We start from the raw sequence: 14,188 nt of genomic DNA, 5'->3' as shown, positions 1-14,188 counted from the left end.
ACAGAAACAGAAACAGACTTCATCCTCCAAGCAACATCCTCTGGGGCGATCGTGGCTCAAGAGTTGGCAGTTCGTCTTGTAATCGGAAGGTTGCCGGTTCGAGCCCCGGCTCCGACAGTCTCGGTCGTTGTGTCCTTGGGCAAGACAGAGGGCCCGGTGGTGCCAGTGCCCAGCAGCCTCGCCTCTGTCAGTGCGCCCCAGCTACAATGTAGCTTGCCATCACCAGTGTGTGAATGTATGGGTGGATTACTGAATGTGTAAAGCGCTTTGGGGTCCTTAGGGACTAAGTAAAGCGCTATACAAGTACAGGCCATGCCATTACCATTTACTCTGTTAGGCCCTACACCCACTGCCCTACATAGTGGACCCTGCACGGATAATAAGCAGAAGGGGAGCAAGAAGTGGCTGATATTAAAAAAAAAACAAAACATAACAGCAGAGTGCAAGATGCTAGGATGCAGGCATAGATGGAACGTCAAAACCAAGTGGCCAACAGTTATCTGCTGGATTGTTTCAGGGACAGCTTGCACGTAGCAGAGGGCTGCCGTGGTCAAGAAATGACCGCAATCACTCTTCAGCTTCACTAAACATTTAAACTAAAAGAAGAAATCAAATTGTTGTATTACTAGCCTGAGCTGCAAACAAAGTTAGTGCACGGGTAAAGCAAGTAATCAATCCTGGATATCTTTTACACCACCACAAAGCACTGATTAAGCTCTGGAGGAAATCCACTGATCTAAACTATCACAGTATAAATAGTAAATGCATCAGGACTCAGAAGTTAAACCAAGGGAAAATTAATTTGCCTTGTATTCAAACCTAAAGATGCAAATAAGAGGAAGCATGCACTAACATTACAAGCTAAGCTCTTTAAACATTGAAAAGTTACTAAAACCTAGAACATAACAAGAAGATCCCGAAGGAAACCCAGAAAGGTTCTTCAGTGTTCCTTCATGCTTTTGCTTGCAGGTTTGCTATTGAGACGATTATAGTAGCAGCCACAGTAGCGCTGACATTGAGTGCTTTTTCACATTCTTTATTTTATTTAGCCAGACCTAGGAAGCTGTCACATACATTATTCTGCAATAGCCCCATATTATACAGTACTGCAGCGATAGCATCTAACCAGTACTGTGTAGGATTGGGGCTGTTGCAGAGTAATGTATGTGATTGCTTCCTATCACATACATTCATTGTAGACTGCTGTACTAAACTTCACCATAATTTAATTTACAGTTATCATATCACAGGCACCATCTTACTTTCTTTGGTGTCAAAAAACACAAGGGAAATCTTTTTTAAGGTTCTGATCAATGTACAAGAATTTCATTTGTATGTCTTTTGTTTATCAGCAACATTTTCATTTTCATTTTTCTTCTGAGAGTCATTGGAAATGTGTTACTTTAACATACTGCAGTAATACTTCAATTCAATTCAGTTTTATTTGTATAGTGCTATATCACAACAGTTACCTCAAGGCGCTTTATATTGTAAGGTAAAGACACTAGAATAATACAAAGAAAACAGAAAATCCTGACAACCATATGACCCCCTATGAGCAAAGAAACTTCCAGCAGAACCAGGCTCAGGGAAGGGTCCCTTCTGTTGCTACCGTTTGGGGGTGAGCGGAGGAAGACGGGACAAAGACATGCTGTACTTGTGATCACTACAATAGAAACTTTGATTCAGTTTGCTCACTGCTCATTTATAATAAAGTCTTTACAGAAATACCCAAATGCAAACATGTTTACAAACTGGCAATATGCACCAGATTCAAAACATATTATATATAATGGAAAGATTCTGCGTGCTAACTGGAGTCCAATTTGTTTGGACCAGATGAGTTGACAAGTTGTTGTAGTTTATGATGGTGTTGAGATGAGAGGCACTCTCTGGGTTTTGTAGTTTCAATTTAGATTTCTTCACTTCACTTCTGAACTTGGAGCACACCATTTCCTCCAGATGGAGGGGGGCTGCTGTTTGACTGGGAGACTTCATCTCCTTTTAGGTGTGAGGATGTCATTTCACATGGTGGCGCACTTTCCACTTTCATTGAAAGAAGAGGAAAACAGAGTTAACGCGCACTCTCGATTTCCCATATCGAAGTTTGTCTCAAGATGTCGTCCTCAACAGGAACTCTTACTTGACTCTGACGTGACTTACCTGGGAAAAAATACTGTATTTCAGCACTAATAAAAATTTACTAAACAAACAAGAAGAAGCGGATTTTCAGAGTGTTTCTGACTGAACTTTAAGACAAACATCCTCGTAACTGACTGAAACCACGTCATGAAACTAAGCTTTGTTTTTAATGTCTCCTGTCTTCGTCAGTGACAGGTATCTTCGTCATTAGACACTTGTACACAAACATGCAATGAAAGGTTCATAGCTGTTGTGAAACTGATGTAAAGCGTATGCTTCAGAGCCTGTAAGAGCCATGAAGAAGCCAGAGGTTGGCTGATGGTCACTAAGAGGATACCACAAAAGAGAAGGAAGACTGAAAATTTCCACTTCGAGCATGTTGTGCTTTATGGTTCCATGTGGTAAGCCTTGAGAGCTGCTCTGAAAAGCAATAACGCTTTCAGTTATATATGTATGTTTGGTTTATATCATTTTACAATCATCACAGTTTTGCTTTCTTTAACTTTTTAAAACTAAAACAGGTTTCTATTTTATAAAAATTTCACCGCTGGTTATTGCTGTGGTGATCAAAAAAAGTTTGGACGGTTGTGTGTGAATTCTTACGACGCTATAGCCGGTGGGCTTCAAGGTATATTTTGAAATCATATTATAAGAAATGTTAGAAAATATCCACTAGCTCTTTAAGAAAGTGACTTCCTGTGGCTCAGCTCAGAAATTACCACAGCTGCACGTACAGTTCCCACTGAAAGTTGACACCAAAATATCGAAATACCGGCCTGAGCTGCAAAAAATAAATTTACCAACCCACTTTGTGTGATGACAAAAGCCCGAAGGCATGCCAGGCACTGTAACACCACCGCAAAGCACTAATTGAAGCCTAGAAGGTAATCTACTGACATAAACTGCGAGTATACAGCAAATGGATCAGGACTTTGAACATTTGAGGCAAAGTGAAACTTCGTTGGGCCCACGTTCAAACCTCAAGACACGAACAAAAGGAAATGTGTAACTAACCAACATCACAAACGTTGAAAAACACTCATGTGTTGAACATAACTGCAAGAACTTAATGGAAGAGTTTCACCACCAATTGTTCGAAGAATGACTTTGTTGTGTAATCATTATTAAAATGGTTCTAAGTAGAAGTAGTAGGAGTAGAAGTAGCATACCCAGAAAGGTTCTTGAGGGGTTCTTCAGTGAATCACTTTGTGATATCAGGGGTTTGCTAGTAGCATTGACATTACAGTGGGGCAAAAAAGTATTTAGTCAGCCACCGATTGTGCAAGTTCCCCCACTTAAAATGATGACAGAGGTCAGTAATTTGCACCAGAGGTACACTTCAACTGTGAGAGACAGAATGTGAAAAAAAAATCCATGAATCCACATGGTAGGATTCATGGATAGCACGAGCAAGACAAAACCACCCGACAATAAAAACCAGCACTATGGTAAAAAGCTGTTTACAGCTCATGATCACTTCTTGTTGTATTACTTCTTGTCAGTACTAGTCTTGTCAGTACTAGTCATTCTGAGAACAGCAGACAGGAAGAGACCACAGAAATAAATAAGCAGTACACTGCACCGTTGGTGTCTGCAGACACAGTAGTTAACACTGTAGTCGTCCAGACTTTAAAGAACAAAATGTTAACTCAGTTTCACAAAGTTGGCTTTTAATCCAGAGCTGCTGCAGTTTGCTTTGTGTTGCTTTCCCTCTTTAATGCATTAGACAGAGATTACTGAGACATGTGACCACACTTCACTTCTATGAACCTGAGTGAAACCTAAGTTTCACTAAATATCTGTCTTCACCACCATTGGTCTTTATGCTCTTTGCTTTTCTGCGTCTGTTGCATCCAGCCAGAGACATGGCATACTTGTTGGAGTGCCTCTCTGGTAAGGGGGCCCCTTCTCACAAAAAAAAATCCCTTCAGGTGATGAGGAAGAGCGCCATTCAGACCCACAGAAAAAGAAGAACGGTGTGTTTTAATGCTACGGTTCAAAAGGACACATGAGGTACAGATTATCTGATGAACCCCTCCACCTGGCTGTCCTTTCAGCCTTTTTGTGCGGCATGTCTCTTTGCAGATGTCCATGAGGTGGTGTGGCTTGTTTTCAGTGACAGTGACACTGGTCACAGCTGGGTCACAGCTGCTCTATCAAAGCCCTCAGAGCTTGATTGAATTTTAGCTGTTTCTTTGCATAGTTAATTTGAGTTGTGCACCTGCAATTGTGGTGTGTGTTGACCCCTGGGCAGGTGTGAGATATTATCAGTTTTGGTCTGTGTGGAGTTTCTCCCTCTCTGCAAGTATAGTAACATAGTCAGTTCATGGGGGGTTTGTTGTGTGCTTGCTTTGGGCCTAATTGGGTTACTGAGTTGAATATTTAAACAGCCAACTGCTAAGCTTCTTAAAGTAGATAAGTAAAGGGAGGATTCCACTTTAGTTGAGGTACGTGTTTGTCTCTTTGCACTAAATGACCTGAGGCCATGCTGGGTTTCCCCCCCTTCCTGGGCCTCATGGCAGCGATAGAGGAATTTGTTGCGGTGCCATGTGAACGCTTTCTGGAAGGGGAACTAGTCAGACATCAACACTGCCAATTGTGGTTTCACCAGGAAACTTGACTAAGAGCTAATTTAGTTGTTAATATTGTATGAAAAGGAAAAAGAAAAGTTGAAGCAAAGCATAGACATGGAATAAAGAATGCTGAATATGGAGATGCCACGAAGGAAGAAATGAGGAAAACCTCAGATGACTCAGTATACTGAAAGGAGGATACTAGTGATCCACTGTGGAGACCCCCTAAAGGGTGATGGATGGACTCAACAAAAACAAGATGACAAATGAAATGAAACGTGTGCAGAAAAAACCTCCGCACGCACATCACGACAAACCAGCTTTGAATTTCAAGATGGATTTTATTGCAGCAGGTCAATAAAATATTACAAAGGATGCACATAGCCAGAAAAATATTTACGCCAAACCAGAAAGTGAACTGACCCCCACCAGCCAAGTTCAGGCACAAATGTCCAACTGCAACATTTTCTTCTGTGTGTTAACTGGAGTTGCGAGTGTCGCTCTAGGTTTTGATGCTGTTGAGAGCTGCTCTTGGAGTTTCATAGTGGTTCTCTGACGAGGATCTCTTTGCTGGGCTGTCTCTGTACTCGGAGCACCCTATGTCCTTCAGACGGAGAGGGGCCTCTTTTTGACTGGGAGACTTCATCTCCTCGTAGATAGGGGCCGGACTATGTGACTTCGCATTGTGGCGTGCTTTGCCCTGACAATCATTGAGCGAGGAAGAGAAGTAAAATAAAGACTTAACACACATTCTCAATTTCCTGTGTCAAAATCAAAGTTTGTCATTTTCTCTCAAGGCGACATCCTTAGTGGGAACTCTTAACCTGACCCTTTCTTGGAAAAAATAAAGGCCAATTTAAGCACATAATGTAAGTAAATGATACAAATTTGTTAAACTAAGAAGAAGAAGAGGGTTTTTGAAAGTGTTCTTCACTGAACTTTAAGACAAACATGTTGATAACTGGCTGCACAAAGTTGTGAAACCAGCGCGGTTTCTGTGGTGAGCTGCAGATCAGCCGTGATCTTAACAAACAGGTGCTGCTTGTGCTAATGCTTCAGTTAGATTTCACTCTCTTGCCCCTGTGTACGAGCATACTCAAGGTAGCACATCACAATCAAAAAAAGACACTCACTTTACATAACACACATCCAGTGAGGAGCAGGAGGAGGAGGAGAACGCCCACAGCTGATGACAAAACGTACAGCAGAGAGGAGTAACTGGAGCAACCGCACCAATGACCACCTGAGGAGAAGCAGAAAGAGGAAGGCGTGTTTAAAATGTGAAACTCCATACCATTCCCCTTTCTTCAACATAGACACACAATCAGAATCAGAAGTCACTTCCTTCTTAGTTTTAAGCTGCAGTTTGAATAATATACCTCAAAAGGATATCAGATAGTGTGGAAACTTCTGCAAACTTTAGGATAAGCAGCTCCAAAAAAAAAAAAAAAATCCCCTAAATGTTCATAAATAGGCAAATGTTATCAAACATCTGATAAGATTTGGTTTGCACATTAAAAGCAGGAGATATGCTAAGCAGCACAATGACCTTTAAAGCCTTAAAAACAAAGTGTACACATCCCTAAACCTGCTGAAGATTACAGGATATCTGTTTACAGAGGGGGAAATGTAGAACATCATGACACAAATGATTACAACTTTAAAATAAGACTTCATTAGAATAAAAAACAAAAAGCTTTCAGTTGTTTCCAAATTGAAGATAAGCTTAAAGGATATAGTTCACACTACATTCAGAAACAACCCCTCAATACCAGATACCATCAAAGGAAATGAGTCAGAAATATTCCTGTTCTCATCACTAGCGCTATCAGATTGATTTGGTTAGCACCTTATTAAACTTATCTCACATGCACAATATATTAATTTCTGCTATTGTCTTTGTGTTATCAGTTTTTCACATGCCTACAGAGAAAGAAAAGGGCAAAAGACATTGGAACATTGTTGATGTGAAACTAATACAGACCATAAGCTTTGCTGGCTGTAAAAGCCCCACAGCAACACAGTGTTATTGATTACATCATCAGTGGCAGCTTTGTTAGTAAAAGCTAGAAATTTTCACAATTAGTATGGAAAGAAGTTTCATCTTGAACAGCAAATACCAGTCAGCTGAAGTCACCTGGTGAGAAATTCTCACTGTGATGTGACCCACCTTGTACAGAAATAAAGAATACACGTCTCCCTAGGCTGGTACTGCTATCGGGTTGACCGTGCAGAAGCAGCTGGCAGCTGTACAAAGCACTGTCTTCTGGCTGCAGCTGCTGCAGGGTGAGGTTGTAGGTGATGCCGCCGGGGCCGGGCGCAGAGGACAACTGGACCCTCTCAACAGGGAACTGAGAGGAGGAGGAAGAACGGCTGCCGCTGTGGTGCTGCTTTGAGTTGTACAGCAGCTCTACAGGTCCCCGACCCTTCTGCCTCTTTAGAATCACCCCCTCCACGGCCAAGCCTTCCCCACGTTGGGGGAGGCAGGGGAGTACCGCCGAACCCCCAGCACATCTCTCTATCACGTACTCTGGATAAGTGTCCACTGACTCAGGGACATCTCCAAAAGGAAAGGGAATAAAAACGATATAATGGATATGGGTGCCACTAGTAAGGATCAAGTTCCAAATCTGATTTTATTATGTGCATGAGTCTGGCATGATATGTTAAGGAGGAAATGTGCCATACTTAGGAAAAAAACAAACAACCAGAACTGCTCTGTTAAACTTTTAAGATGTTTGAGGCACTGCTGAGACGCTATGTTACGCTTTTTACATCCCCAAAGAAAAAAAGCTTCATCGTAGCACTGTAATATGGTTTGGAAAGTGTAAGTGTAGTTTAATGCTAAACCTAAAATAAATCAAAAAGTACACTCACCAGCACCAACAAGGAGGAAGAATTCCGTCTTTGATGGTATCTTTTCATCTGCAGAGGAAAGATTTTCCACGACAAACTCGCAGTAGTAGCGGTCTGTGTCGCTGGCGTTCAGCTGAGAGATGGTGATATTCAGAGAATAAAGGCTCGGGTCTCCACTGACGCTAATGCGGCTTTTGTCAGCAGAATTGTCAACTGTAAAGTCTTCCTTGGTGTACTTGAACAGCACTTCTTTATGATTCAGCCAGGTGCGTTTCAGGTAGACTCCCAAGGGCGATGGGTCCCTGTGTTCAATCTCACAGGGAAGAACGACAGATTCACCCTCATGCCGCTTCAAGAAGCGAATCTCACTGTGAGCTTTAGATGAAATTAAAATGACAAAAAAAAGAAGCACATCACAAACAGAGAAGAACTAAACATAATTTATTTTTAGCCCAAATTTTCATAAAACTGGGGTATGCAAAATGTAAATACCAGCAATGAAGGTGTATGTGTTTGTATACGTATACAGACAGTATGCACCTAAACAAATGTTTCTAGCGAACGATAAGCTCTTTAATGCGCCGCTCTGTTGTACTACATGCAAAATGTGGTTTGGCATTTATTGAAATAAGGAAGATATTCACTGAAAAGGATGTTATTCTCAAACCAAACGGCATTATGTGACAGATTTTCAGGTTACCAGTTCCACCAACTGGCACTCTACGCCAAGATCACAAAGTGGTGAACCACTTCCCATCTTTACTTTTGAAAGAGTGCCTCTGACTCATGATAGTATTGTATAACATAATAAGGCTTTAGCTGTTACATATTAAAAATTCAAAAGATCTGTCTACATTTTTTTCCGTTAAATGTATTGTTCAAATGATTTGCAAACCATTCTAGTTGCTTTTTAATTTCCATTTTAGATAAGCATGTTTTAAAGTGTTGGAAAAATAAAGATAATTTTCACATATTTTTTAAAACATTTCACAGATAATTACTGCAGTGGGGGGCAACAAATATATTAAATATGAAGAGTATTGTTCAGCAGAATGTAAAACAAATTGTATGTTTGAAGTCTAGATTACAATCTATCATTGTAATAGACATTAGACTTGCCTAGTGACTATATTTCAATTTCACACTATAACAAAAGGCAAAAAGGTTCAATAAATGTGACCAGACTATTTTCACAGATTTCCAGTGCGCTCTTTTTTGCTTCTATCATTTTATCCACCAGCACTCCAAGTGACTTCAGATTCCTTCGCACAGAAATTACCCAAACCACTGTGCCGCATGCACAATTCACATTGAAAGAAAAACCAGTGATCAAACCACCAGCCTGAGGAACACAACCAAACTTACCAAACCCAATCTGCGTGATGACTACAGCCCACAAAAAAGCAAGGTATTGGATCCAAATCATCTTTTACATCACACACTTAAGATCTTGTGGGAAGCCACTGATGGAAACCATAACAGCAGAGATGCAAGTGTAAAAAACTGAATTTCAAGTGTGTCTTACAGTAAATGAAACCAAGAGGAACTCCATTAGCTCCACCTTCAAACCTCAAGACATTCACAAGAGGAAGCGCGAACAAATGAACATCACGACTGTTGGATCAGCTCCTCCTACAGCCATGAATTAAAGCATTTAACACCTCAGCTGAAACAGTTTAGGATCATATTGAGTATTTGCTGAGCACTGGCTCTAAAGAAAGAAGCAGCATGTGCTCTCTTTTGTCTTAACTTCAATTAACTTCAATAGCAGAGCTTTATTTGCATTAATTGGGTTTCACATGTTTCGGAAAAAAACTTTCCTCACATAGTATTTCTGTATGTCCCAGAGGAAATGATGCTGAAGACTCGTCCGTGAACAGGATGTGTCTGCTTTTTGATGATAATTTGCATCATTGGAGAGAGACTAGAAAATAGGTCCAGTGACTGAAGGGAGCTAAAAAGATATTTTATTACTGAAAAATTAATCAAGAAACTCAAGAAAGTACTCTGAAAACATTCAGATCTCAAGTTTTTACTGAAGAATGTAACAGCTTCAGTACATGTTAAATAAACTTGGTCTCAGCTATAAGACAATTGGATCATTCTTCAATATTAGCGATTCACCTTCTATCTACAGACAAAACTACCGAGTATTTCGTTAATCTAGATAAGAATCCTCATTGTTTCTGACTTATGGGGAATTCCAGTTATCAAAACATTCATCATGCTATTGTTCACATTCCAATTAGCAGATATAAGAAAAACAGAACAAATAGGACAGCAGTGTAATGTCATTTGAATGCATCAACAACTGAAGCATGGTAGAAAAAAGTGCATTTCGTGCAACCTCGACCTGCACAAACTAATTTCGTGCTCTAGATTTGTATCAGGAAAACCACAATTAGGTGTCAGAGGTGGCTTTATAGCATTTTTCTGAATAATGAGTCACAGTTTGAGAACTCGCTTTATTTTTGAACTGTTATCTTTACTTCAGTGGCTGAATGTGAATGCATTCAAATAAAAATCTATTAAGTAAATCTTAAGTAAGTAATACTTACTTAAGCAATTAAGTAAGTCTTACTTACTTAAGATTTACTTAATAGAATTTTATATGAAGACTTACTTAAGTAATTAAGTAAGTCTTCATAAATGAAGACAGAAAACTAAACAGCAGTGACGTTTGTAGGGTTACTGAAGTTGGGCTAGCTGGTATATAATGATGTGCTACGTGACCGCTAGCGACACAGCTATGGTAGCATAATATAAACAAGCTAACTTTCTTTCCACTTGATAAAAGTTAACGTGAGTGTTCTCGGTGGTCAGAAACAAATGTAATCGCATGGCAGGATGCTGTAAAAGGACCAAACTTCAGCCAGGAGAACAACTGAGCTAATCCATCCACAATACGAGGTTAGTCATTCATATACTGCTGCATGGGCTGTGCTATAGTTACATCGTAAGGTTTTAAAAACTGAGCTTAAATAAATGATTAGCGGTAATAAAAGCCGAGGGAGGTCAACAGTGATCACTGACTGTTTTAGGAGCTTTTTGAGATTAAATAGAAGAAAATACAAAACATTAAACATGTTAACAACACAAAAGCCATATTAAACGCAGACTACTTTAGACCCGGAAGTAGAATTCGTCACGTCATCACTTGATAATCGGTTTGCATGTCCACCATGACCAAAACCGGAAGTGACGTCATTTCGCGGAAATGTAGTTTTTTACCATCAGGACCTTACGAGTCTATACTTGTGTTTTTAAAAGTTATGTTTGACTTTATGACTTTCTGTGTCGTTTCTGGAATGCTTAGGATTCATATTGCACTACTGGAAATAGTTTATTTTGATGCATATGCTGTTTTTTTTTTTGCAAATTTGCATTATAATACTTATTTTTGTTTTTCCTGCAGTATATAAAAATTGATGTATTTCAAAAATAAAACTATGAAGACACTTAAAATAAATTTCCTGTGGTGGGAAACTATTTTGTGCAACTTTTTTGTATTTACAGATAAACCTCTTAAATTTCTCTAACTAGAAATATATGTTAAAAACACAAAAACGATTTTACATTTTTTTGTAACTTTTTTGCAATTTATGTAATTACTATACACTTAATGCATACATATCATTAAAATTTGGGCTATAATGGTTTTATTGATGTATATCAACTTGAAATGCTCCCAAAAATGGCACTACAACATGTAAAAATATAAGCTCTGGCGAACTTGGTTCTATGGTAGGTCTTAAAGGGTTAATACTGTATTGTACACCAACTACTCGATGGCAGGTGAAACAAATACCTTGATGAACTTTTGCACCTATGTGCAATAATGTGCAATAACATGTTTTACTTTAGGAGCCTTTTCAAAACATTCAAGGTCATGTGACACAGAAGAGTTAAAAACGGTAAGAACAAAAGTACCTGACAAGTCAAAACAAATTTGTATGTAAATTAACTCTGAACAGAGGATTCATGTGACAGGTGAGGAGCGGAAACAATACAATATTTAACCGGAAGCCAACAGAACTGCTGAAGGACTAGTGTGACGTGACTAACGGAAGGACTTGAACTTATTACACTAACAGAAATTAGATTCCACTGAAAGTCAAGGTTTTCACTGTTTCACAATTATTTGTATGTTAATCAGCAGCAAATCACAATTCTGACCTTAACTTGGGTTAACATGCATTTAGTGATCATGAAGTTGGGGTTAAAATCTGACTAATACTCTGTGACGGAGCAGTGACTCGTAGAGGGGCAGATAGTTTCTGAATGCCTACAAGCATGAACACGTGGATGTTATAAACCAGAATGTATTCTTTTTTTTTTAGACCCGTTAAAGAAAACAAGTGTCAACAGAAAATTTCAATTATTTTTATTAAATTGACATGTATTATTTCTGTACTTTATATGACAGCTTATATTTATTTTACTATCTGGAGAGAGAAATAAAGCATCTGATACAGAAAACCGTTATGACATGAATAAGAAGCACATGTTAGACAGACTCATAGCTAAGCACATCTGAAATCCAATAGCTTGGTCTAAACATGAGCCTGATGCTAACCCCCCCCCTCAAAAAAACAAAAAAAAGAAAAAAAAAAAAACACCCAAAAAGCTGGGAAAAAAACAAAAAACAAAACAAAACCAAAAAACACCTAACCAGTATCAATACTTTCACTTTACGTATTACAGACATTAGCTCTTATGTCAGAATTTAAGAGTTAGTTCACCCAAGTTTAAAACAACCTTCCTACTCAGCTCTCACCTGTGGTGTCCTGTTTTGCTTCTTTTTGGTTCAGATATTCTCGATACAATTTTATGTTCAGGAAAAAATGTGATATTGTTTTGGAGAATGTGTAAGACAGCAAGGTGAAGAAAAAAAAATTCAAGTTTAGCCTAAATTTTACTGCTATATAAGACTAATCCTGAAATCATGGTGTTTTTCCCAAAAACACTTCAGGGGAAATTCATATTATCATTTTACTTATTACAAGGAACAAAAACAGTGATGATTCTTGAGACTGAAGGGAACTTCCCAGAGAACAATCACGTTGGTGTGAAACATTTGACAGAAATTCTTTAATGTCAATGTGCAAAGTTAGTAAGATGCTGGAATTTACCTAGCAAGCACAAAAACTAAGAGCAATCAGGTTAGACACCACTTGCGAAATTAGGGTGAACTGACCCTTTGACAGAAGCCCCGGTGACACTGGCGGCCCATCCCACGACTACTTACCATGTTTGTAATTTTCAAACTCAGACAGGACAAGAGAGACAAACTCAGTGCACATTTCAATGTCACTTCAGGCATAGCTCTTCTGACATCACACTAATGAGCCACAACCTTGAAACCACTCACAGATGAAGTGACACTAATCATCTTAAAATCTGCTGCTGGGAGACGTGTAGTCCAAGTGTTCATGTGCTGTGGCTGATTGGTGTGAAATTTAATAATACAAGGCCTAACATCCACATGTAGAGGATGGAGCCACACTAGAACATCATCAGGTACTTACTGAGTTTTAACTGACCTGTCATGCCAGCTGATTGGGTTTTAAGGCTGAAAAGCTGATATGGATGGGCTACAGACAAAAACAAATACAAAGCAGTAAGTGATATGGGCAGAGGAAACACTGTGCCACATCAAATACCTACAAGCACTTCTTTTTAAAAAACCTGCTATTTTTTGTTTTTAATCCATATATGCACTACACTCAGATTTGCACACCTGTGGTGTCTGTTCTTTCACGGATTGCTTTATAGACAGCAATCTGTAACAGGATAACCCCAGATGTCCGACAACTATGATACGTCTAGGATTTAAAACAAAACCACGCAGCAACACAGGCCAGCACTGTGGTAAAGACCAGCCAAACAAAGTGCTTTGGAAAATAATAATAGGCATTGATTTACTGTCATTTTAGAAATATAATGTTAAGGGGTTAGCAGTGGTCACAAGAAGACCCTCAGGTGTCTGTTCTTGCATTTTATTTTTCCTATAGAAATGACAGTGCTAGTTACTCTTTAAATAAATAAAAAAAAACTGCAGGGAGAAAGAGACTGCAGAAATAAGCACTACGCTGCAGACAGTGATTAACACTATAATGAAGTCTAAAGTAAATAGCAAAGACCTCACCTTAAAAAACAAATATGTTAAACTCAGCTGCTGCTGTTGGCTTTGTTTTGCTTTCCCTCTTCAATGCATAATAGAGAGATGACCACGACAGACACCAACATTATTAAAGCAGTCAACCGTGTGTGTGTGTGTGTAGGAGTTAATGGGTCAGAAATGAAACTTAGCTTTTCCTTCATTGCAGACTGGGTGTACTGCAACTGTATTGCTTAATTTGCAGTTAATTCCATCATATCACAGGTACCATGCAGTATTTTGGAACATAAAGTTAGCCAACATCTCAGTTTTTGGCTGGAAGTACACAAACTCAAAGCATGTAAAATCTTTATTAGGCTACTGAATTTATGTAAAGAATTTTTTTTTAAATTTATTTTTCATAATCAGTCTATTATTAAGGCAATGATTGATGCACTCAACAAAAAACAGATGATGGCAAACTTGGTCTTTGTCTACCTGATAAGATTCTGCCATT

At 39.0% G+C, this 14,188-nt stretch overlaps 1 protein-coding gene across 2 annotated transcripts; it reads right to left on the bottom strand.

Moving 5' to 3' along the window:
* Positions 1-5,036: 5,036 nt before the first annotated feature.
* LOC101483060 (uncharacterized) lies at positions 5,037-14,131 on the bottom strand. Of its 2 annotated transcripts, none has more exons than XM_004567804.4 (5): positions 8,937-14,131; positions 7,593-7,946; positions 6,886-7,275; positions 5,849-5,958; positions 5,037-5,415 (listed from the first exon to the last, which is right to left on the bottom strand). In XM_004567804.4, the coding sequence occupies exons 1-5, from the start codon at positions 8,995-8,997 to the stop codon at positions 5,218-5,220; spliced, it is 1,113 nt and encodes a 370-aa protein (XP_004567861.1). In that variant the 5' UTR covers positions 8,998-14,131; the 3' UTR covers positions 5,037-5,217. The 2 variants fall into 2 exon arrangements, with proteins under 2 accessions (XP_004567861.1, XP_004567863.1); XM_004567806.3 differs by having other exon boundaries at positions 13,115-14,131.
* Positions 14,132-14,188: the final 57 nt, after the last annotated feature.

This window comes from Maylandia zebra, linkage group LG6 (genome assembly GCF_041146795.1).
Source record: "Maylandia zebra isolate NMK-2024a linkage group LG6, Mzebra_GT3a, whole genome shotgun sequence".
Taxonomy (NCBI): Eukaryota; Metazoa; Chordata; class Actinopteri; order Cichliformes; family Cichlidae; genus Maylandia; species Maylandia zebra.
The sequence above is the reverse complement of the archived record's forward strand: the minus strand, read 5'-3'. Positions and strand labels throughout refer to the sequence as shown.